This window comes from Pempheris klunzingeri, chromosome 20 (assembly GCF_042242105.1).
Source record: "Pempheris klunzingeri isolate RE-2024b chromosome 20, fPemKlu1.hap1, whole genome shotgun sequence".
Taxonomy (NCBI): Eukaryota; Metazoa; Chordata; class Actinopteri; order Acropomatiformes; family Pempheridae; genus Pempheris; species Pempheris klunzingeri.
This window is the reverse complement of record NC_092031.1, coordinates 2,154,879-2,180,028: the sequence shown is the minus strand read 5'-3', so window position 1 is coordinate 2,180,028 and position 25,150 is coordinate 2,154,879. Positions and strand designations below refer to the sequence as shown.

General features: G+C 42.5%; 3 protein-coding genes across 3 annotated transcripts in view; all 3 read left to right on the top strand.

The window, feature by feature from the left end:
- The first annotated feature begins 1,104 nt into the window (after positions 1 to 1,104).
- Positions 1,105 to 1,549, top strand: pde6gb (phosphodiesterase 6G, cGMP-specific, rod, gamma, paralog b). The gene is made up of 3 exons (XM_070852025.1): positions 1,105 to 1,250; positions 1,342 to 1,382; positions 1,473 to 1,549. Exons 1-3 carry the CDS (start codon positions 1,105 to 1,107, stop codon positions 1,547 to 1,549), a joined length of 264 nt encoding a protein of 87 aa, XP_070708126.1.
- Positions 1,550 to 3,807: 2,258 nt separating this feature from the next.
- On the top strand, positions 3,808 to 13,278 carry nploc4 (NPL4 homolog, ubiquitin recognition factor). The gene is made up of 17 exons (XM_070851591.1): positions 3,808 to 3,968; positions 4,710 to 4,790; positions 6,245 to 6,354; positions 6,900 to 7,136; positions 7,213 to 7,261; positions 7,342 to 7,436; positions 7,516 to 7,639; positions 8,271 to 8,450; positions 8,566 to 8,652; positions 9,215 to 9,286; positions 9,379 to 9,505; positions 10,688 to 10,848; positions 11,042 to 11,113; positions 11,213 to 11,305; positions 12,042 to 12,158; positions 12,486 to 12,588; positions 12,846 to 13,278. Exons 1-17 carry the CDS (start codon positions 3,954 to 3,956, stop codon positions 13,004 to 13,006), a joined length of 1,884 nt encoding a protein of 627 aa, XP_070707692.1. The 5' UTR covers positions 3,808 to 3,953; the 3' UTR covers positions 13,007 to 13,278.
- Positions 13,279 to 23,230: 9,952 nt separating this feature from the next.
- Positions 23,231 to 25,150, top strand: part of rnf213b (ring finger protein 213b) — a 29,262-nt gene continuing 27,342 nt past the window's right edge. The window contains exons 1-4 of the mRNA XM_070851346.1: positions 23,231 to 23,298; positions 23,393 to 23,676; positions 23,758 to 23,996; positions 24,875 to 25,081. Coding sequence (XP_070707447.1) covers positions 23,425 to 23,676; positions 23,758 to 23,996; positions 24,875 to 25,081 — 698 coding nt within the window. The 5' untranslated portion in view covers positions 23,231 to 23,298; positions 23,393 to 23,424. The remainder of the gene's footprint in view (positions 23,299 to 23,392; positions 23,677 to 23,757; positions 23,997 to 24,874; positions 25,082 to 25,150) is intronic.

The following is a 25,150-nucleotide window of genomic DNA, read 5'->3' as shown; positions in this document are numbered from 1 at the left end:
GAAGACTCTTTCATTGAACATATTGTGTTGTGATTTGGGGACTCAGGTTTCTTGTTCGCTTCTGGTTTCTGGTGGGTAGAGGTAGAGGTCGGTACTATTTGAAATGTTTGGATACTACTGTACATGTGATGCACATTTTGGCACTGGCATCAATATAATACTTTTTTTCTTTTTTACTTTACTTAGAGAAGTTGAAACATATTTTTCTCTCTTTTTGCCAAATATCAAATGTTGTCCAAGCAGCTGGAGGCACAATGTCTCCTGGATCTTGTGATCAAATATATGACCGTATATCCGATACCAGCTTTTCAGGGTTCGGATACTCAACTATTCAGTTCAACACTGAGCCCTAAAGGATTTTCTACTGCTGTGAAATCAAGGGTGCAACTTATTTTCAATATTCACTATTTTCACTATACAGAATATTAATTCTAGAGTTTTAAAGATGTGCTTGCATCATCACCATTTTCAATCACATTTAGTTATATTTTGATGCATCTAGATATACAGTGTCTTCGGCACGCACACAGTAAATAGGCCATGACGGCATTGTTATTACGCCACTGCCATATTAAACCATATTCCTGGTTAAGACTTGTTCAGGACTGTGATCGTCACTGGGACGCTATGAGCGGATTGATCATTTAGAACCTCAGTGCACGCTCAGCATATCTGCTGTATTGTCCTTGCTCTAACGAGATTAGATGTGGCCTGAAACAGAGAGGGGGAGTGCTTATTAACTTGAGCCTGGGATTATGGGAAAATTGGGTCGTCCTCACAGAACACGCTGCAAGACGTCCATCTCAGAGAAATATGAGTGTAAATCCTGCCCACTGCTCGTCACATCAGTAAGAGGATTACGGCCTGTAATGTCAGACAGAGGTGACAGAGGCTATATGCTACCTGTTGTATGAAATTAATGGTGAAAAAGAGAATCTTGGATAAAAGGGACTAGAAAGGGGTTCATCCCTTCAAGCACCGTGGTTTGGATGAATTATCGGACTTTTTCTTTCTCCTTTTCAAAGATATCATCGAGACGACAACACTCCTGAGAGGTGTCTCTAAAACACACCAGCCTGCACACAGGTATCATAACCGCTCAAAATGAATCTTGACGCACCAAAACCTGAGATCAAGTCGGCCACCCGTGTCACCGGAGGCCCCGCCACCCCACGCAAGGGACCCCCCAAGTTCAAGCAGAGGCAGACCCGCCAGTTCAAGAGCAAGCCTCCCAAGAAGGGCATCCAGGGGTATGTCTGGAATGATGCACATATTTTCTTTAGAGGTTTGGATGTGATGTCGAGTTACGGTGTGTAATTTGTTTTCTTTTTAACTTTGCAGCTTTGGAGATGATATCCCTGGAATGGAGGGCTTAGGCACAGGTGAGTTCTCCTGAGGTTTTAAAATGCATTTCATGCCAGTTTGCTCTGCTGTGGCCTGAACACCCTCACATCTATGTCTCTTTGTTGCAGACATCACCGTCATTTGCCCCTGGGAGGCCTTTAATCATCTGGAGCTAAATGAGCTGGCCAAGTACGGCATCATCTGAGCCTTCCTGCGTCTCCCTGCAATCCTCTGAGGATTACAGGTCACGTCCATACACTTCAAACCATCTGCCTCAGGCTCCATCTCCCAGTTTTAAATGGAACTATTCCAAACAAACTACCGCAATGAACCGTAACGAACACAAAAAATGGAAAAATTGAGAAAAATTCTACAAAAAAATAACTTTCTGTCCTCTTTCTCTGGATTCTTCTTCTGATTCTGCAGCTCACACACAACATCTGCTCATGTTTAGGATCTCTTGATTCTCACATCTTCACTAGATCTGCACTGTGTCTCTAAACTTCTCTCAGCATCCTTTTCTCTTCTCCTTTTCTTTCTTTCTTTTTTCTCTTCTCTTCTTCTCTTCTCTTCTTCTCACGGACAAAACATGAAACTTACGCAAGCAAGGCAGCCTCAAATTGAGTTTAAGTGACAAACCCGTGAAGTGGGTGGGTTCCCACTTCATGTGCTTTGGCGCCTCTCTCACCATCTCAGAGGCTTGTCCTCCAACGCCGAACATGTAAAAAACAAATCCTGAATTCTGTAGAGACCGGACACCAGCTTGCCATTGCTGAGCGTAACCTTTCAGTGGGATAACGTTAATCAATCATCACCAGATGTCCCTCTTTTCCCTCTGTTGACTGTTTTTTTTGTCTCTAAATTATCCACCATCATAATATATGGAAGTCTGATGCATGTGGGATAGTGTTCTCAGGAGCAAGAGCTTTAAAAACCAACTAAGCAGAGAATAAATGTCCAGTTTTCGTATTTCTTCTTATTTGTATTTCTCCCTTGTGTAATACCAATGTGTATGAAAATATCCATTTTATGTTTGCATGTTGATTTCTCATACTTTCACACAACACTGTTGTGCCCAGTGTGTTTATATTTGTGTTTTTAAGCTCATTATCTTTGCTCTCGTTTGTTGTCATCTTGTAGAGTCGAACGTTTTCCATTTTCCTCACTTTCCTTCATCTTCCATCCATCATTCAGTGTTACATTGTTTTGATTTCTTCACCGCTTCATCTCCATCGACCTCTTCATCATCATTGAGCTGTCATTCTGTTCATGTTTACACAGTGAAGTATTGCCCTCCTCCTTCAAACCTGTACCAATCTGTTGTACACATTGGATCAACGCTTTTCACACCTTGCTCTGTTATCCTAAACCAGTGATGGAAGAGTTGGTGGATTTTCTTTCAGATGATGTTTACAATGATTATGCTGTCGTAATGGGGGATGGCAGAGGGATGAGTGGGATGGATGTTTCAGTACACGCTCAAATCTGAAGACTTGTGTCCTCTCTAGAGGATGAGGAAAAAAATAAAGCATAAAAAGAGGAAAATTAAAACGGAGATTTATTTATCGATCTTCATAAAGTCTATACACACATTAATTCATACGATATATATATATATATATATATACACACATATATACATTGGGATTTGAATAAATGATCCTTTCATACAGTGTTTAATCAAAGGTAAGGTGGGTAGATTGATGATTTGCAATTTGGAAAAGCAGCAGTATTTAGTATTCGTAGTATTATGTATTTAGACATTTATTGTTCATTAAATTCAAAATAACTGCTGCTAAAATGCAGCCTTTAAAACCAGAAAACATTTACAAACCACCAGAAATCTTTTAATTTCATGATATAATGTAAGATATCCGTTATCCTTAATGGTCACGGTGGGCTGGAGCCAATCCTAGGTGATATTGGGCGAGAGACGAGGTCTCCAGTGAATCACAGGGCTGATGTATAGAGACAAACAACAGATCACACTCACACCACCAGAGGACCCAGAGAGATGCCACACAAGCGTGGGGAGAACACGCAAACTCCACACAGAAAGATCCCAGCCGGCCTGCAGGCTCGACCCTGGAACCCTCTTGCTGTGCTGCTCTTAATGTAATATACATTAAAATAATTATAATACATTACTCAGATGAAAATCTTTGATACAGATTATAAAGACCCCTCTTTTAGCATTAAATAGGTGATATTTAATTTTTTTAAAAAAAAGTATGTAACAAAACATGCATGAACATGAACCTGTGGCCTTGTTTGCTCTTTATGCTACCCTGCATATATTTAAAACATAATTTAGTATTTATGGGAGCTTTAATGCGCACTGTAAGTGCTGCTCAACATTTATGGTATGACTGCAATTCGACAGAAAAGAGGAACCTCCGATTTCAGCTAAAAAAAAATCGCTTGTTTCAGCCGTGGTGGCTTCGGTGTAGGACCGGTGGAGGACGGTCGGTCACTAATGTCTGCAACACCCGGTGTCTGCGTTGTGGGATGGAGTTTCGTTGACAGGCACTAACGCTACGTGAAATTTGTTTTCATTGTGTGTGGCTACTAACACAGCGATATCTACCGGGAGCACCGACCCGAGCAAGATGGCAGATAATATCGTAAGTATAACGGCAGGTGGTATTAACGGCTCTGAAGGGTCGACTCGGCTAACGTGAGCTAGCTTGTTAGCCGAAGTCCGGAGTGATGAGGCAGCAGAATTAGCTTGGTAGCTAACGCTCGCCCGCTATCTTTAGCAAAGAGTGACTGGGGCCTGTGTAGCTAACCGGCTAATCTTAGCTGTTTGGCTAGCTGAGGGCACTCGGTTAAAAAGAGTCATCGTTGGCTAACGAAAGCTACGTAACCGGCACGAAATCAGGGATTAAACTATCTGGGACATTGTTCAGCACGCTGAGCTCATTAGCCAAACATTAGCTGGGATGTGCTCGTTAAATGTGAAGGAAGCCGAGATGTTGTTGATTCACGTAAAGTGATATTTTGTTGACTGTTTTTCATCCCCACACGCTGTGACAGCTTTAGTTAACGTTGCCTGCCTCCAAGCCGACATCTTGATGTCAAAATATAAAACGCTCGCTGCTTAAAAGTAGCTAGAAGCTCACAAGCTAACGTTAACATTACTTTTTTCTGCACTGTCATCGTTGTCAAAATATCCTGACACTGACACCACTGTGAAGAGGGCAGTAGCGCCCTGGTTTTGACTGACAGGTCATATTGAAGCTGTATTAAGCTAATTTTGGTAACTAGCTAACAATGGTGCTTCCCTTCCCAGTTGTTTGAAGTCATAACATGAACAGATCACTCAAAGTATTTTGTGTTTTAATCTTTTTTTTTTTTTTTTTTAGATCATTAGGATACAATCCCCAGATGGGATGAAGAAAATTCCTTCTACCAAGAGGGAGACAGCTGCTGCTTTCCTGAAGAAGGTACCGCCTGCAAAACACAAAAGTCCTCAAGTCATTACACTGTCAAATGTACACACACCTTAGGTAATCACACTGTTACAAGACATTATAAGTGTACAACGTGTGGACACCACATCTGTGCAGCCGTGCAAGCTGGGCTGTGTTTGTGCCGGCTCATTGTTCATTTATGTAAGAAGCTGTGCAGAAAGTAGCAGAGTAGGTCAGTCCTGCACTGCTCCCACTTGTTCCTCTGGCTTTTACATTTGGCTTGCCTCTTGCCAGGGATATTTGTGTTCACAGTGTGTATTGGATGCATTGTGTTGATCACTTGTCATCACAGCTGCTTATCAAGTTGTGGCTTGTGACCCCGATGCAGATAATAAACAGACAGATCTTCTCTTTGTTTTGTTCCCTGTGACCTCTATTTATACATAAACTTATAAAATTAGAAATGCATTTGGAAAAACATGAAATAAAATTGTATTCTGGAAGACTGGCCACTGCAGAGCATTGCAGTAGCACCTCATTAAAAATGTATGTATCCGTGTAAAGGCAGGATGGTGTAGCCTTCAGATCAATGGAAGGAGTAGTTTTCATTCCCTGCCGATTTGTGCAGTGGAATAGAGGATCATGGGTGTGAGGCAGACAGGGCAGAGACAGTCTGAGCTCTGCTGGTCGTATTTCTGCAGCTGAGTCAGAGTTAAAGGAGCTCAAAGTGACTTTCCGTCTCATACAGTGTGACAGTGTACAGTTTCACTCAGCAGTTATAATGTGTCCTGCTGTGTTCGGTTGGAATTGCTTGAGAAAGATAATAATTTTTTGCTCAAATACCCTGCTAACATGAACAAAACACACAAACAGCCAACTGTGATGGTCTGTATGATGGTCTGTTGATTTAGATGTCATGGGATCAGTGCAGCTGTTCTCTTTTGTCATCATGAGATCAGTTTTTATGCCAAGATAATGTAAGGACTCTTACTTTTTATGTTAACGGTTCTTAAATTACATACACTTCAAGAGATGAAACGCAGGGAAATAACAATACAGGCTGATTGTCTGCCTGACGCGTGATGTGATGAAAAAGGTGCGAGGGGATAGTGATCTGGCAGCCAGCTCAGACTGCTCTTAATAGCTTAGTTTGGCTCACTGTCTGATGACCTTAAGAGGTGTTCCTACAAGCGGAGTTTCTCTCGTGCCTAAAGCTCTTTGCTAATCTGCTTTGATTGGGTGATTGGCATCTTTTGAAGAGAGGGCACCCTTTACACATGGATCTTTTTCACTGTGGTTTCCAAGGAAAAGCAAATCTTCATGAGACATGCTAATACTGAGCTCAGACTGATCTAAGACATTGTGTATTTTGATTTCCTTTACATCAAACATTTCATCCATGGTGCTGAAGGTTGGTTGAATTTTAGGCTGTTTGACGCAACATTGCCATCCAGGTTAATCAGCACGCTGCATTATTTCTTTCTCAGGTGGCCAAAGAGTTTGGGTTCAATTCCAATGGGTTTTCTGTTTACCTGAACCGCAACAAGACCGGAGAGATCCTTTCCCAGAACAAAACTCTGAGCCTGCTTAAGATCAAGTAAGTGGAAGCAAATAGCGTTGAACGTTTGTTTAAAGTCTAGATTTTACAACAAACCCCTCATTCAGAATGAGCTCTATAAGTTCTTAACTTTTAGACTACTTAATGTGTTTTGCGAGTGCTTCAGGTGGAGTTATTGGTTATAGCTGTTCAAATTAGAGATTCATTGATTGCAGTTTTCTTGCCGCCGATTCTGATTTTCTTTTTAAGAACATAATCCATGTTTGCTGAAAAGGCCAAGAAAATAAAACTAACGTTAACTAGCCAGCTCACAACAAAAGTATTTCAGGATTTTAGCCACAACATCTGTAATAGGACAACGACAACATTAAGCTCACAGCAGGTGAGCTAGCTAACAACGTTGCCAGTCTGTAAACGATCGGCACATGTGTGTATCATAGACTGACTGATCACCAGCTGACTGATTGGTGCATCTCTAATCTAATAGTTCCATTCAGGGAGAACATGTGGTGAAGCTATGAAGTTTCAGATAGCTTCAGTGTTTCTGTAAATGGGTTATTTGTGTTGTCTTCTCTCCTTCGTAGGCATGGCGACATGCTGTATCTGTTCCCTTCAGGATCCTCTTCCACCTCTGGGGAGGTGATGGACACGGCCACCCCCCACTCATCTTCATCGCTACCATCCATCTCATCTTCCTCATCCTCTTCTTCGTCCATATATATCCCCCGTTCATCCTCAGCGCCCCAGGTCCAGGAGGATGAGATCGATCAGTATCTGGCCAAGCAAGACGGCAAGATCTACAGGAACAGAGATCCACAGCTGTAAGACAGAGACCTCCTGCAAATATCCAGATTACATAGAAATGTCAGACACCTAATGAATCTTCTCTTGTTACAGATGTCGCCATGGTGCCCTTGGAAAATGTGTGCACTGTGTACCATTAGAGGTAAGAGAAGTCCCTCTTGTTTTTGTCTGAAGCAACCATCACTGTTACTTATTGAATTTTTATTTTGTTTGTTTTTTCAGCCTTTTGACGAAGACTACCTGAATCACCTCGACCCACCCGTGAAGCACATGTCATTCCACGCATATCTTCGCAAGCTGACCGGCGGAGCTGATAAGTGAGAAGCTGTTTTTACTCTCGGGTGGAAATGCGAATGAGTTCTTGTGAAATTCTAACACTGTTTTCGCCGCCTGCAGAGGGAAGTTTGCAGCTTTGGAGAACATCAGCTGTAAGATCAAGTCGGGCTGTGAGGGCCACCCTCCTTGGCCGGAGGGGATCTGCACCAAGTGCCAGCCCAGCGCCATCACACTGAGCAGACAGGTACTTGTTGACCCATAAGTCTGTGACAATGAAACTGTCAGCGAGTGCAACAGTAGAGTTCATGACCAAAATTACAAACAACCAACAGCAACAGTGTTCAAAGTCAGGCTTGATAACATTTTACTGTTTCTCCCAGTTTATAAAGATCCTGTAAGGGACATTAGTGAACAGTGGAAATTGATGCTAAAGAGAGAGAGCAGGAACGATTCATATCATCACCTGTGCTGCTTTAACAACTCACTGCTCTGTTAGTGGAACAGTAAATATCAGATTTTCATTTTTGTTTATTCTGTCCTTGATAATCATAGAAAACATATTTTATGCCTGGAAGTTGGTGGAATGAGTAGAAAAGGATGAATTTATTTGTGCTAGTGATGTTTTGGAAACAGATTATAACATTTTGTTCAAATAACAATTTCCATCAAAATATGTTTGAAAATGAATAGTTTTCTTTTGTAAATCCGTCTTGGCTCAAATGCTTTTCTTCAGTTACTGGACAGGTAGCAGACCTGACCGGAAGGAGGAGTTTGGGGTTCCTAAGGTCACCTCGACCATGTCTGAAAACGTCCTGAGGCACTCATGAATCTCAGATGCTGTTGCGTGACAGTAGCGTTCTCTGTTTTTCTCCCAGAAATACAGACACGTGGACAACATCATGTTTGAGAACCACACCATTGCTGACCGCTTCCTGGACTTCTGGAGGAAGACGGGCAGTCAGAGGATGGGGTTCTTGTATGGCCGGTACACTGAGCACAAAGACATCCCTCTGGGCATCAGAGCTGAGGTGGCTGCCATCTACGAGCCCCCACAGGTGCTTCATCTCCTCAAGTCTTTGTTCAGTTCCTTGATACAATATGTTTAGTATACTGTTAGTTCTCCTAAAGCCCTTTCTAATCTTGTGGTTATAAAACTTGTCTGTGTTTCAGAATGCCACTCAGAACAGCCTGGAACTGGTGGACGATCCTAAAGCTGCAGCTGTGGACGAAATCGCTGCCAAACTGGGCCTATGCAAGGTCGGCTTTCTTTTCTTACTTGCTCTGTTAAACGCTCCCAGTTACCTCGGACAGGGCGGTTTCTTACCTTGCTTTCACACTGAGTTTGCACAGTTTGACAGATTATGAAATTTCAGAGCTCGAGACGGATATTAGCCTCTCCATCTACTCCGCTTTATTTATGTGGCCTAATATTACAAATCAGTTTGACATTATACCATCAAGGTGTTTTTGCTGTCTCACCATTGACCTTTGAATGAGAAATTATTTACATTTCATTGAAAAATAAATACTTGAGTTTCTGGTTTAATATGAATATGTCTGCATGGCTAATGAGCCAATCGAACTGATTCCCCCAGGATACAGTCCACCACCTGCTGTCAGTAGCATTTGAGGTGTACTGTTTTCACCAATCTGTTAATAAGAAAAGATTGTTGAAACTTCATAAACGAGTGCAGATCTAAAGAAAAAGGAACCGTCAGTGAGGAACCGTATCAAGATTGCTGCTTTAAGAGAAATCTCCATTGCTGCTGATTGATCAACTGATTGTTTCAGCTGTACTCATTTTATCTGTGGTGTTCAGGTGGGCTGGATCTTCACTGACCTGCTCTCTGAGGACACGAGGATAGGAACTGTCCGCTACACGAGAAACAATGTGAGGATGCAGCTGGCTCAAAGACGACCTGTTCACCACACTGTAAAATGCTGCTGTCCCCCATGTTTCATTCTTGTCCTTACGTCTGTTAGGACTCTCACTACCTGAGCGCAGAGGAGTGCATCACAGCAGGCTACTTCCAGAATCATCATTCAAACTCTTGCAGACTCTCTCGAGACGGCCATTTTGGCTCCAAATTTGTGACCGTGGTGGCAACAGGTATGTTTTTGTTGTCTGAAAGTGGAAGTGAGGGCTGAAGCTAATCTCTTTATCTATTCCTGTTAATACCATAATTCTTGACTAAACCATGGCGACATACAAATGCTTGTTAATATAATATTAGATAAAACAATTCCTGTACTGAACCCCCAATTTGATAGTAAAATATCTTTACTTGACATGTAAAGCAGGAGAGGTGTCGTCTCCTAACAAGGCACCAGTAAGTTAAAATGTTTAGCTGCATTGTTTACTGGCTTAACTTTAAGTCTAGTCATATGTAATTGCAAAACAAATAGTACAAGCTGGCAAATTCCACTCGGTGTGTTTTTAAGTGCAGCTCAGCAGCTTGTTAAAACACTTACTACTTTTTCTTTCTTTGCAAGACTGTTTGTAGTGATTTTGAGGCCAGCGGAGGAGTCTAATACAAGCCAGGCGCTCTGTGAGGTTCTCTGTTTGGTCTGTGGGATCAAGGCCAAGTGTTGACCCCCCCATTACAACCTTGTGAGACTTGTCTGTGTCCCAGAAAAGCACGAAATGCAGCAGTGACCTCATCCCTGTCATTTGCATTAATGAGGCTCCGGCAGCCAAAGCTGACGTCATGGCTACATATGTATCGGCAGCCAGGGCCAAGTCCATCTGTTTTACTTTCCCTTGTGGAAAGACGTGGGCTGTTTACAAATGAGCTGCATGTGCAAAGCTTTTCATAGACACCGACACACGGCTGTGCAATATGACAAACATCTTGTGTCCCGATTTAGGTCATTTCATATCCAGATAACAGTACATGTCACAATATAGGCATTTCCCCTCATTGCTGGTGCTAACAGGGTCTGATTGCCAAAGTTTAAAGCCATTATAGTTTCTGACTGGCAGAAAGTTGATGAATGACCTTTCTGATGATCATTGCAGTCATTTATCAAGTACAACAAACATTTCCTGGTCTGAAAAATGAGGACTCGCTGCTCTTATGTCATCACTGCTCAAATACTGCACATGATACTCTTACAGTTAAGATATCACTTATTTTGTCATCAGCATTTGAACATTTCAAAATGTCACAGACAAATTCTAACGTTGCACCGTAGCTCAACTAGTCTTCAGTCTAAAGTAAAGTCAGCGATGACTCCGTTTATTCTTCAGCCAACAAATGAGCACACGTCTCTGTCTGTTTGCTGTGTGCAGGTGGTCCAGATAACCAGGTGCACTTTGAGGGATATCAAGTGTCCAATCAGTGCATGGCTCTGGTGAGAGACGAGTGCCTACTCCCCTGCAAAGACGCCCCCGAGCTAGGCTACGCTAAAGAGTCCAGCCCTGAGCAGTATGTACCGGACGTCTTCTACAAGGTGAGACTTCACACATGGAGCAGCTGCCCGTGTTAAAATGTCACTGTCCATAGTGTTTAATGGTGTCTTGAGTGGCAGAGCATCGCTCAGATGATCGGACTGCTTCTCACTATGTTATAAGTTGGCTCATCCAGATGTTTGGATCTGGAGGTTAAGAGTTTTATGACCCTGCTATTTCTTGCTCTCCCAAAAGGACAAAGACAAATTTGGAAATGATGTCACATTTCTAGCCCGGCCTCTCCCGGTGGAATACCTTATCATAGATGTGAGTATGACGTCGTGTTTTTATGGTCAACAGGTGTGTGTGTGTGTGTTTTTAGACAGCAATGTACTGACTCTGCCTCTCTGTTGTCTTCCTCTACAGATAACTACAACTTTTCCAAAGGATCCCCAGTACACCTTCTGCTCCACACAACGATTCCCCATTGAGAACCGTGAAATCCTGGGAGAGACACAAGTAAGTTATTTCTAACTTCTCTAAACCTTCTCAACTCTGATTCAACCAGTGTTGGTAAATAGGTCAACTAATGTAAATGAATTCATATATCTTCTTGTTAAATACAGTTGGAGGAAGATTGTGACTGCTGAAAAATAAAAGAACCGTTATTCTATTGTTTGCTTAGATAAGATAAGATAGAGATAAGTCATACATTAGACTAGAGGTAGAGCAGTGGCTACACACAGTATCCCAAACCTCCTCTCCTCATAGTGGAGGTTGATTGGTGACTAGCTCGCTCTTTAAATGGAGCTTGGCTTGCAGTAACATCCTAAATCTATCTCTGTGCTGGAAGCAGGAGGTGAAATGAATCTTCTAATGTGAGTCTGTGTTCCAAGCCCACAGTCAGTTCATGCACTTTTCATTGTTTCAGTGTTTTGCTTGTCTTGAATTTTCCCTTTTCTGCTGTTACAAATAATCATCACATGCATCAAATGATTGCGGTTGTGAATAATAAATGTCTAATTATTGGACATGCATGTTGCAAAGGCAGAATCCCCACAGCAGCCCTGAGGTGCCTGAAGCTGCTGCTGTGCTTGTCAGACTTTCTTCAGGCGACTTCAGCCTTCATCTGTGCCTGCTGTTCAGCTTGACGTGATCGCTCACAGCTTGGCGCCAGACAAAATTAGGGTGACCTTTGGTTTCCATAACCTCCAGAGTTCAGAGGAAGTTGGTCATCTTGTTTTTGTGTCTGCAGGATTTCCACACTTTAGCAACATACCTGTCCCAGTGCACCTCCACGGCATTCTTGGACATCGTGTCAGACTTCCATCTGCTCCTCTTCCTCGTCACTAATGAAGTCATGCCTCTGAGAGTAAGTCAGCTCTTCAAAGCCTCTTCCTTTCTAGTTTTCCATTTGTAGATCATTTGTTTTCCATTTGTACTGCAGAAAATGGTCTAGAATAAGTCCACATTCTTCTCTGATCTGGATCTGGTTACTGGATGTTTTCACTCAAACCACTCGTTCGTGCTGATTGATTTCAAACTGGCCTGAAGCCCATCACCATGAACAAAAGGGGCTTTGATGTGTTTAAATTATTATGAACTGCCTGATCACATTTGCACATATTTTATAAACTCCAGACTGGTGTGTTCCAACATTGTCTAGTTTATAGATGAGAGTTTGTGTTTGTTTTTGCAGGACAGCATCGGGTTGCTACTAGATGCCGTGAGGACTTCCAATGAGGATCTGGCACAGACCTGGAAGAAGTCGGAGCAGTGGGCCACCATCGAGCAGCTGTGCAGTAAGTCCCATGCTCTGCCTCAGCTGGACCTGCCTGATCTTAGCTTGGGTTGTGCACTGCTGTTGAAATAAGAAAGGAAGATGAACAGAATAGATTTTAGTTTTTACATTAATATGATGTTTTCTTGGGTTCTGGCAGTTTTCAGTTTATTTTGAGATCTTATAGGAAAGTAAGCAGTTCATTGAAAAATGAATGAATAGACTGCTATGAAAAAGAGTTGAGCCTGATCTCCTGCACTCCCTCTCCCGTCCCTCCAGGCACCGTGGGCGGGCAGCCCTCCAGCTCTCTGGGTTATGGGGCCATGGGCGGCCCCTCTGTCCCCGCCTCCTCCTCGGCCATGTGGTCCTGCCTCCATTGCACCTTCATGAACCAGCCTGGCACGGAGCACTGTGAAATGTGCAGCCTGCCCCGCAGTTAAAACCCCCCCACCCTCCGCCCTGCTTCCACGCCCTGCCCTGCCCTGCCCTGCCCTCCCCCGATCTTACCCTGCCCAGCCCTTCTTTTAACTCGCCAACGACATCAGCGCACCAGGACCAGCTGCGAGATTCGGATGCCCTTTTTTGTTTCCTGTCGCCTCACTTTGAAGCCTCTGTCCTTCCCGGCTCGCAGGCTGCTGCGACGCGTCCAAGGGATGCACTCGTTTACATCGGAGTCACTCAGTAAATAAAATAAAACCAGACTGCATTTCTTTTTTATCCCTCCTCACAGCGGCTCTCGCCAGTGGCTGGGTTCGTTACGTTAAAGCACTTTTGGCTGAGGCCCCCTTACCTCCACCCACAGCCCCCCCCTGAATAATCACCCCCTCAGATAAAACCTGCTGTGACTCAGGACGACAGCAAAGACTCAAGTGTTTGGATGTTCTCTCACATCAGTGCCCCTCTCACTCTCACAACGTCTTCTGGAAAGTCTTGCTGTGTATAAATACATTTGAGGAATGATACTGTTATTTAATTAAGCTTCTTTTTTTTTTTTTTTTTTTATCTGATTGTAGCGAATACCTTAAAATTTTGAATCTTCAGCGTGGACTCTACTCAGTCAGGTGTTTCTAGGTCTTGGTCTCTTTGACAAGCTCCTTTTAAAAGTACAATCATCGGTCAAAGCTCAGACCCGAAAACTCTAAAGAGCTCCAGAATGATTCCATTTAAGTAGAGAATTTATATTTTTCAGTATTAAATTACTTTCAAAATAAGTCCCAGATTTAAAAAGGAGTACACAAAAAGCTCTTCACCCCTAACACATCCTCCGCTGATTGCAGATGTAACACGAGCTGTTGTTGATCACTACCGTCTGGACTCATGTCCCACCAACTTAAAGTGGTTCCTAAAGATCTTTCGCTGGTTTGTTGGGATTGTAGCTGTTGGATTTGGTGGTTTGAACTTGAGCAGGCATAATATGTAGCTTATTTTATCAGCTGTCTGGTCTTGTTTCTGATGAAAAGCCCTGGACACCATCCATCCTCCTCCTTGTTGTTACTGACTCGCACTGTATTAGCCGTGAGGTGCTTCTAGAAACAACTGGTGCTCGCCACTTTTCCTCCCTGTCGCTCCCTACCTGGGGTTCTTCTTTTGTTTTTCCTGTTGGCGCCACTCCAGAGGAGTCCGACCATGACCAACGTTCCTCTCTGCTGATGACGCCCCACCGGGTTTTTCCATCACTTAGCCTTCAAAGACTTTGCTACTCGGAGTCACAGTCCAGTGTGGGGCTGAAAAGATGCCCAATGTTTGTGCTCGTCTCATCTGATGCCCGTGCTGCTCGTCGGCAGGCAGGATGACGGCTTTCAGCTTTTAAACTCTGAGCTTCTTCCAGCGGGAGGCATGGATGATGTTTCCTCTGCTTCGCAGGGCTGCAGGTGTCCGTGGTGTTCAAGGGTCAGAGCCTGGAAAAAAGCACTTATCTTCCCTTAACAGTCGTAAAACATTTTCTCACTTACCTCTAGTTGTTGTCTTCAGCTATAAAAATACTTGCTATGTCTGAGAGGCGCCCCACTACAGTGGAGGTGAGTGGAATTAAAATGTGACCTTAAAAAATTCAACTGTCAAAAGTTTTTAGAGGCAGAAATCTCTTGAAACCAGGACACACTTAAAAACAAGATCTCCATCTTTAGAGGCCACTAGTGATAAGTGGGGAAATGTTTTTATTTAATATAATTTCAGTGAACTAACCCTTTAACATACATGACAGTCAGTAGTGGGCATATAATGATAGTTGGTTAAAACTGGTTCTTTTTATCACTTCCATGTTTTACTTGTGAAACTAATATTGGGACCAAAACTTGTGAAGTCATTCAAGTCGTGAAAGTTCAGTTGTGGTTGCTCCTCATTAACATCTGGCAGCAAACTGTCACTTTGATCTGCTCCACCCCCCCAAAAAAAACCCTCCAAAACGTTCCAACACGCGAAGTGACAACACGCTGGCCTCGTCCATGCTGTGTAGGGGGCTTTAGTCCAGATGGAGATTCGTGCATGTGTAGAAGCTCGACAGCATCTCATAGATGAAATGAAAGAGCTGTGAAGCTAACGCGCGTCGTCTTCGAGGCTTGTGACCAAAACGATCTTGCATGACTTGAATACATTTGGTATTCTTTTTAGTGCTCATATGAAATTGGAGAATGTCGAGTGATTTTTAAAACTAAAAACAAAACAAGAAGCTAACAAAATGCACATTTCCTAGATTTCTACTCCTAAATAATTGTGATTTGTCTAGTTTTTGACCAACAGAATCATGTCCTCTATGTTCGCTGCTGACTGGAAACATTCTTGAACCTTTTATCTCCACTTTTCATATTTCAGTTTCTTCTGTTTCTTCCTCATAACTTTATGCACTGTTTCATAAAATGGTTTTATGCTGAAAGGATCCAACTGGCAGGAAAACTGAGCGAATCACACAGTGTCGTTTGGGTTGTTGTTGTTAGGAGGGCGAGTCGTGGGCCGCAGATTGGTACTCATGAGACGTGTGCTTCTTCATAAGAGCTTGACGGTAATTCCATTGATGAAGTGAGAATATATTTTTAGTTGTAGATTAATTTGAAAATGCTTGAAAAAACCTTTTTCTTTTTTTTTTTTTTTTTTTGCCCCGTGATATCATTCTTGCCCCCGTGTGAGTTCTGAAGAGCGATTTATCTGATGTCATGCTAAAGGACAACAGTGACCTTTTCCTTTTGTACTGATCCAGGGGCCGTTTGCTGAGCAAGCATGCTCTTGGAGTTACTGCAGGTCCTCACTTTCCACTGAGCTCACCGAGGACCCTGAAAGTTGTGTGCTGTTGACCTGGATTTGAAACAAATAAAAAAAACAAAAACTCAAAACCAACAAAGAACCTTTTCTTGCACATAATCCTGTCTTTGATTTGCTTGTCTGGTTTTCAGATTGACTTCTTTGGTTGTATATTTATAATACAGGAGGGTATTAATAGACATCACATGAGAGCTCAGAGTAGAGAACACTTATTAGACTATTTTTAGACTACATGGCCAAAAGTGTGTGGACGCCCTGTCTGTTCTTATGTTGGTGCTGGTTTTAGTTCCGATGAGGGAGGCTTTGATTCAACAGTATTCAGATGATGGTGTCCTTTCAACTTTGTGTTAACAGTTTGTTAAATGTCCTTTACAGCCTGAAGGATCGATGTTCTGAGGCTGATACAAATGTTAATGATCCAAATTAAATAATCCAAAAAGCAAAAGAAACAACATAAATATATGATTTTTTAAAGTATTGAGACAAAGTTCTATAATGAGGGAGATATTTTACAGTCTGACACTTTTCAACATAAAACTGCAGCTTTGTCTTCTTTATCAGCCGACAGTTATACACATACGATACCTGCATGGAGCTCTAATGACAGTGCCCCTGTCAGGTCCAGAGCCCTCGACCCCGTCCGGCACCTTTGGGAGGAACTGGAACTGGAGCCGAAGTGGACTTTGGTCTCCCTGAGGCTCAAATTCAACCTGGTTTCATCCTCACTTCAGGATACATGCAGATTCCCCACTGTTAGGTTGTTGTAGGATATCCGTCCTCAGAGCTGGCCGAGGGTTCAGGTATGTGAGCCCCATCGCCTCTGATGCTGCTCAGCTGGACAACAGATGAAGAGCAGGAATTTGAGAGCTGGACGAGGCCATAAAACATCAAACACCTCTGCCGAAGCTCCCAGAGGCCTGAGATCACACTGTAGCGTCTCCACTCCATGTTTCCCCTGGATCTGTTCTGCCTTGTTAAAAGTTTAAGGTTATTAACTGTCAGTTTGAGTGTTGTCAGGAAGAAAAACAGCTCATGTCTTGTTATGTTGATCCTCTTGAAACCAGGATTTGAGAATTGACTCCTTGATAGAAAACAGTGGAAGGAAAGTTTGGTGCTCGGCTTTTAAATGAAATCCTGATGTTTCAGGATCACTCCTGATGGGAGTGGAGACTGGAGGCCCTCCCTCCTTCGCAGATGATATGCTGCTTAAAAAGTGAGGGCTTCATCCTCGCTGGATTACTTGACCTCAGGCTGCCGCTGCAGGTATGTTTTCTGTGTGTTGAATTGCTGCAGACGAAGGTTTAGCTCCTCACTCGCTCGCTCGCTCACTTTGTAATGCGAGACAACTTTCTCATTCAGAGTCATTTACAGTAAAAGACGTGTGGTTGTTTCCAGGTGCAGGTTTAAGGATGAACACTGCTGGAGTTCTGCTCATCTTCTCTGTGACTCTGTGTGCTGCTCAGAAACAGAAACATACCCAGAGACCAGAGTGGGACCACAGGAATGAAGGTTAGCCAGAATTTACTTTACCTGCTTCCTACTTTTCGCCCCCCCCCCACTATATTTTAGTGGGAAATATTTCATTTCTCACAGAATTTGGTGATTTGCAGGTAAAAAGTTGTCTTGTTGTTTTAAAACTGGAGTAAATCAGCTTTTAGACCTTTATGCTACGTATGAGTCCTTTAAATAGTTAATATGAGATATAAATGATAAAATCCATCTCATCTCTGGACACATTTCTTTTTCTTAAAGTGACTTCAGGTAGCAATTATTTTATCTTGTCTTGTATCCTATTTTATGAGATTTGCTCTTGTGAATGTTAATGACTAATATTATGAGGGAAAACATGGGAAACTATATGAATAAAGACGATGTAATCATCATCATAGGAGTGTACAATACTCATGGCTTTAGTATTTGTTTAAAATCATAAACAATCATCATTTCTATAACAAGGAAATGTTAACAGCCTGAACTACTTATATTATAAGACTTTATTGAATTTATATTCATTTAATGGAGAAAATGAGTTTTTCACTTAAGCTGCAAGTGAACAGATTTCAGTCATACTGGGTTAAATGATGTGCAAATAATAAAAGGGCTAAATCATTTCACTAGTATCGTCATTGAATATAAACCACTGAATGTGATGTTGTCTGTGTGTTTCTGTTTGTTTGTCTGCTTTATTGTGCTTTGTATTTTTAGTTCTTTTGCAGTTTGTGCTTATAAATTTATAAAGTGTGTATATATATATATATATATATATACATATGAAAGAGTAAGACTTGTTTTAATACTCTTATGTTTTATATAATTAAAGCTAATAAAAGTGTTTAGGTTATGTGAAGCACTTTGTGTTGCACTGCATGCAGAAACTATACTATAGAAATAAAATATTATTCTAATTATTCTAATTATTATTATTATTCTACCGTTCTAGACATCAAAAAACTTAAACTTTTACAGTAAATTTAGCAAAATTTGAACCCAGATATCTTTTTGACTTGAGAAATGGCAGAAGTGACCTTCAGTCCTTCTCTCTACTTCACTTTTAATATTGTCCTTTTAAATCTGAACTGAATTCAGACCTTCACCTCGTCCTGCAGTATTTCTGCTGTTACTGAATGAAGTGATCTAACTGAAGATCATTTGGAGCCATTCGCCTTTTGAACTATCGCTCTGTGAAGCATCAGAAGCAGAAACATTAATAACTAGGTCTGTTTTCTTGTAGCCTGTGGTTTCATAAAGGGTTTATACTTCACCTGCTCTGTGTTTCACTGCCCTGCAGCAGAGAGGGTGAACACCAGAGGATGTGCCAACCTCACTCTGGTTTTGGACAACTGGAAATATGCCATCATGACTCAGGTCAAAGATCTGCTCCTGCACGACCACAGCACCGTGCTGCCTGACTACGGAAGGTGAGGATCCATTTAGTACTCAGTATTTACTGTAATAAACTGTAAGACGTTAGAAGCTTTTCAGTGTGATAGTTAGAAGAGGACTTTTTTCTGTCCCTCAGGATCCAGCCGCTGTCAGACGCCCTGGGAGATCTCTACAAGGAGTTCAACACCCTGAAAGAGCGCCTGGCCGAGCTGACGGCCAAGTTTGACGGAGTTGAGGCCTTTGTGGACAATATGCGATCAGGAAGGAAACGTGCAGCGCCCCGGGTTGAGTCCTGGCCTCCCGGGGTGCTGCTGGGAGAGGCAGAGGCCTCAGCGACTGATGCAGGAGGTCGACCTCAGGGAAGGAGAAGCAGGGTGGTGATCCGGAGAATCCAGAGACCTGCAGGCCCACAGGACTGAGGAGGGATGAGGAAGCTGTCCTGTCTGGTGTGGAGTGACGCTGAATGAGTCCAGTCCATCCATCATTTGTCTGCTGAAGACTTTTGTCCATCAGCACCTCAAATATCATCCAACCATCAAAACAAAAAACTGTGTGGATGATACAGTGAAGGACCAAGACCCTTAACAGTGAAAACTTGTGTTATGTGACACATCGTCTACATAATAAAATGTCACTGCTGAACTTTTCTGCCTCTTTTTGGGGGAAAACAATCCCACAAAAATGGGACCATGTTTGTCTCCACTGATTTATTCATCTTTCCTCATTGGGCTGCTTCTAATAACCTGCCTGCAGGGAAGGAGTTCACATGTTGTAATAACCATCTCATGTGATTTGATTAAACTGTCTTCATACACAGGTGTGTTCTAGAAGTCCTGCATTAACATTAGACTGCAGTAAATGTATATAAGTAAGCTATCTGATGTACTTAAAGTACCGAAAGAAAGATATTCCTCATGCAGAACTGCTAATTTATTATATATGAACATTCATTAGTTGCTTATATTTTGTGTTATTTGTCTGAATCAGCAAAGTAAAGTTATTAAATACATGAAGTGGATCTCACCACTGCACAGCTCAGTACTGGAGACAATAGGTTTCGAAGTGGAAAGACGAAACTTATGAAGAGTCCCTGAATGCACCATAAGTTTCTTGTATTGTGAGACTCAAAGAAACGAAACTGAAGCGGCTCCTTTTGCTTTAGGGACAGTCAAAGAATTCAGGTTTTAAATCAAGACGCAGAAAGCTCCAGGGCAGTGAACCAGCGGACCTGAAGCGTGTGAACAGTGATTAATATGTTGAGTGTGATTTAACTGATCAATAGGGTTGTCTTAGGTAGCTCACCTGGAGAGAAACCCGCTCACTGTACAGCTGGTGGTGAACTTCTCGACGGTCCCTTGAGGAGGTGACAGCAGCTCTTTTCCTCATGATTCCTCTGATTGTTGTCTGACAGAGCTGCAGCCTGAAGCTGCCGACTGATCAACACCAAAGGTAGGAAAACAGTGCTCAGCACCTTCAGTGTCTTCTGTGTTAAATGCTCTGTCTGACTCCTCTAATGTAACCACATGTGTTTCAGATTGCTGCAGCTAAATAAATATAATGTGCAGCTGCGCAACAGCCTGAACTAACAGGTGAGTCAGTGAACATATCTTCTCAGTTATTAACCTCCGAGTGTTTCTCAACCACAAGTCAAACCGTCTGAAATGACATCAGATCAAATCATTCAGAGGTGTTTTCTCCTCTTTTTCCTGTGTTTTATTACCTTCCACTTACTTCCTCCCTCAGTGATGAAAGAAGAGTCAGTACCACACTGTCCAAGTACTCTGCACCAAGTACTCTGCACCAAGTAAAGGTTTAACATTCCTGTCTGACTGAAGTAGAAGTCCTTCTTTATGCAGAACGGAGAACAGAGACTTGTGTTATTATGTATATGATGTTATTGGAGTATTATTATTAGTGCTTCAACATGTTACAGTTGGTGGAGGTGAAACTACTCAGTATCCTGTTTGATTGTGTCATATTGTGTTGATATGTCATCATATGTTTTCAAAGTGTTTTCTATCTACAATTTTGATATTCATTTAATCCTTTTAGTCATTTAACACACAAAAACTCCAAACCTTTGCTGGTTCCAGACGATAAAATGGGACAATCTTCTGCTTTTCTGCTGTTTAATATCGATGTAAATTGAATATGTTTTGAGTTTCTGTTGTTTGGATGAAACTATTTAAAGATGTCACACTTTTCATCACTTTCTGATGTTTTAATGATTAATCAGTTCATCTCAAGAGTTATTGATTTAAAAAGATAATTGCTATTTACAGCCCTAGTGGTGTTTATTGTATAACAGACTATGTGACGTAATGAGTTTATTCTAGTGGTGTAATATACTTTAAATGATTTATGATTGGACAAAGTCCCCCAGGAGAGTGAATATGTGCATTAAGAGACGAGCTGTGGCAGCATCTCTCATTTATCCACTCCTTTACTAGCTGTAATCCAACTTGAGTAGTACGTCTGAGACATGAAGGGAGTAACTGCTCCTTATTTTTATGTTCAGAGACAGAGAACAGGAGAAGAGGGAGGCTCCCTGCAGATGGAGGAGGGAGCAGCCAACCGCCCCATCCCCTCTAGATCCCAGACAGAAACCCAGAAAAAGGAAGATGTTTCAAATAAAAGACCCCGAAAAGGAAAGGAGGTAAGCATGCAGTCATAAGAGGAAAACTGAGGGTTTCAAACAAAACCAGTTAACAGTAAAAAGCAGATATGTGATCCTCAGTTAAAGATGAATGTGTATTCCAGGAGCAAGGAGGCGGCAGTCCCAGCAGGAAAGTCCAAGAGAAAGAGAGGAGGAAGAGGAGGCATCACAGAAGAAAAAAGAGAATCTCAAACACAAAAGGAGATGTAGATGTCGTACCTGAAGACACAGAAAACGTTGAGATGGAGGCTGTGGAGACAGGCAGCCAAACTGTGCCTGCAGGAGAACAACAGGTGGAGCCCCAGCTGGAAGATAAGTCACACAAAGTTGCTACGATGGTGCAAGTTCAGACACAGACAAAGAAACATAAAGGCAGAAACAAGTACACACAAACGCCATTTGTTTGTCAGAGCACCCAGGAAACACAGACAGACCTCCCCGAGCCAAAACAAGATGCTGCAGAGGATCAGAAGACTCAACCGGACACAAACAGTGCTGCTGAGTCACAGCCAGAACAGGCCGAAGACACGCCTGAACCCAAACCGCAGGACGACAACGGCAATCAGACTCTGTTAAGGCAAAATGAAAGTTCAGACAAAAGTAGAGCACCACCAGATTCAGCAGCAGAGACAAACCCCAAGAAAGAGACAAAGCCTGAAGAGAAGCCTCCCTCCACGGGAACCTTAGGTGACTCCACAGGCTCCCAAGCTGAAGAAGATGCCAAACCAAAGTCTTACGCCAAAGCTGTGTCCGGAGAGGGCGGGAGTGAGAAACAGTCCGGCACGGGAGCCTCGAAAGCAGCAGATAAAACCACGAAACCATCCCAAAGCACATGGTGAGGATCAACCCTGCAACAGCTACGTCACATACGAGGGTTAAATGTGTGATCGTTGATATGAATGTATGACTTTTCTCCGCAGTGATCGAACGCCGGTGAGACCTCCACCTGCTGCTCCTATGTTCACCTTTCACATCTACGCTGTGCTGGACAAGAAGTTCAGATTCGACCAAGGACATGACAAGCTTCAGTTGATTTGTGGAGAACTTTGTTTTCCCCTTGAAATGACTCATTTTGTGTGAGTATTACTGGTTTTTTACTGGTTTACAACTATGGTCTCATATTTGTAGTGTATTGATTCATTTCTACCAGCTATGATTACATTATACACGTCACAGCTGAAAAATGGGAACATGGGGACGTCACTACAACAAACTCTGACAGGATGAGAGACATGAGAAGGGTTCATGTGTAAAAACATCTCTGGTCTAATCTATTTCTTTAATCATGTTGTCCTGTGAATATCTGTTTAGCTGGTGTTGGTTATCCATTTTATGTTTGGTCCAAGGTCAAGAAGAAAACGGAATCATTTTACAACCAGCCTTTGTTTTCTTTTTTCTTTTCCTTTCTGGGATCTCACCAGTTTCACTGTAGTTATCCTTTAATGCTGAGTACTAAAGGATTTAGCTCCCCGTCTCTGACCTGGATTGTTTTAAGGGCTTTTACTGCCAGTCCGGTCTTCTGTAGTAAACCAGTCCAGAAACGTCCACTTTTGGCCCTAAACAGCTCCCTGGTTGCCTTGACAGACATTTGTGCCCTGATATATGATATATGATATATAGGATCTTTGTCCTCAGTGTTCATTACAAGGTCTACAAGTCCTACACTGTTGAAATCCACATTGCTGAAGTACACTGCCAAAAATATATGAAACACACACCACTTCAGTAAAAGTGTTATTACAACAAGTGTTCAACATTCTGTGTTTAGTGGACTAAAAGATGGAGGCTATCTGGTAGAAGCAAGTCTTTCCGTTGAAGAAAAGAACCTGGAGAGGGACATACTGTTGGAGTATTGGTACAGTGTAAAGCAACGACACAAAGAAATTTCAGGAATCGGCATCCGATGTGTTCGAATCCCTTTCGACCGCAACATTAAAGGTAAGAAAAGCAAACCGTGTAGTCTCAGCTTGTGACCTTGTCACCACTGTAGGCCTGTTTGCTTAACTGTAACCTGAACCTGTATCTCATCTAGAGCTGCACCTGTATGAAGGCTTCATTGCTCGTATGGATAGGCAAGGCTTTTTCCAAACTAGCCTTCAAGCTGTCGGCCTGAGGAAATCGAAAAGTGAAGAGGTATGGAACGCCTTTCAGGCCTCAGCCAGAGATCTGCTGATCAGAATCTTCCAGAAATGGTCCCCCTCAGACAAGCAGAGCATCCAGAGCTTGTGTTCCCACTTGAATCATTTTAACCGGACTCTCGGTTCTGCACATGAAAGGATGTCGTTCCCTGACAACATACAACCTCCCATTGTCAAGGTCGGTACAACAAGCAGAGCAGCATCCAAAACATTCGTCCTGTTTTACCTGTGATATTCCAGCAGTTTCTTTCATTTCCAGACGTCAGAGCTGATTTCAGAGACTTTGGATCAGGTCTTAAAAGGAGAGCTAAAGGAGGACAGCTGGGGGAGCACCAGTCCTCTGATGCTGGGCCTGTCTGTTTTCATGATTACCAGAAACTGTAACATCAACCTTGGAGTGAAAGGCTGGGCTCAGCTGTGTCTCCTGGTGTCTTCAGGGGCCACAGCGGACAAGACAACCCTGGACGGGGTGTTCAGTTCTTTCCAAAGTCCACAATAGTAAGTGGAGCTAAAAGCTGAGGTACACTTACTAGGTAAAAGCTTTCTACTGCGTCTTACAGTCTTCTTCAGGGGTCACAGCAAACAAACCTCAAAGATCTTTGCTCAAAACTTGTCAGTGAACCAAATGATCTCACACACATACAGTTAATCAAACTCCAGTGATTATATAAAAGTGAAAATGGCTCCAACAAACATTCTTGACGTCAAACCCTTGATTGGTTAGTTTTAGGCACAGAGGGTGAGATGGTGAGGGTAAAAATATAAAGGTCAGAGCCAATCAGGCAGAGAAGGGGCAGGACTTGAGGTGAAATTTCAGGTTCATCCAGTCGTGAACTTTGGAGCCATTGGAGCTAATCGGAGATATGGACTGGCACATAAATGTTGGGTTAAAATGGTGAGGTGCTCTAATTTTACTATCCAGTACACAAGTAGATACACATTTAACTTGGAATATGGACTATTCTTATTCTTATTCTTATGTTTCAGCATTTTAGAAAGACCAGTGACTATTTAACCTTCATTATACTAGACAAGTCCCTGTTGGGATACATAATTATTACATAGACATAGCAGATAAGACAATATTGAAAGAGACAGTAGAATAACAGACAAGACAAAAGCTAATAACAGAGACACTGATAGAGTCATTTACCATTCAGCTAGAATGATCAGTTCAATGAATTAGATTATATTAAGTGAGTATTTCTAGTAAAGTAAAGTAAGCAAAGAAAATGTATCAAAACTCCCTCATTCCTAGAAACAGTACAGCAGAGGTGGCTTTGAGTGGTAAAGGGAGTAGAAGTGTTTGGTATCTGAGGTCCTGATGTGTGAGCTTGTACAACACGTTCTCACACTCATCTCTTTCCTCCTTTTAGTACCGTGTTGGGTCTGATGAACCTCTGTGTGCAGCTGAGGGTGTCTGAGCTCGTGCTGCTCGTTCCTCTGCTCGTCCGCCTCCGACAGCCCGGAGCTGACGCCACAAAAGTGGGTCCAGCTGTCGAGGAGGAGAACTGGTGTGGACTTGAACATGTCAACTTCAGGATGTTCAGGGAGAACATGCAGGCCTACCCTGATAAAAGAAAGTGAGTCCACATCGATGCAACCTCAGCTTTCTTTTCCTCAAATGGTGATTAGATTGTTTTTTAAACGTG

Coding starts and splice junctions, on each gene's coding strand:
- nploc4 (XM_070851591.1), top strand. Junction 7,137..7,212: donor AGGAACAGAGATCCACAGCT/GTAAGACAGAGA, acceptor CTCTTGTTACAG/ATGTCGCCATGGTGCCCTTG. Junction 9,506..10,687: donor TGTGACCGTGGTGGCAACAG/GTATGTTTTTGT, acceptor TGCTGTGTGCAG/GTGGTCCAGATAACCAGGTG.
- pde6gb (XM_070852025.1), top strand. CDS start 1,105: ATGAATCTTGACGCACCAAAACCTGAGATCAAGTCGGCCACCCGTGTC. Junction 1,251..1,341: donor CCCAAGAAGGGCATCCAGGG/GTATGTCTGGAA, acceptor TTAACTTTGCAG/CTTTGGAGATGATATCCCTG. Junction 1,383..1,472: donor AATGGAGGGCTTAGGCACAG/GTGAGTTCTCCT, acceptor TCTTTGTTGCAG/ACATCACCGTCATTTGCCCC.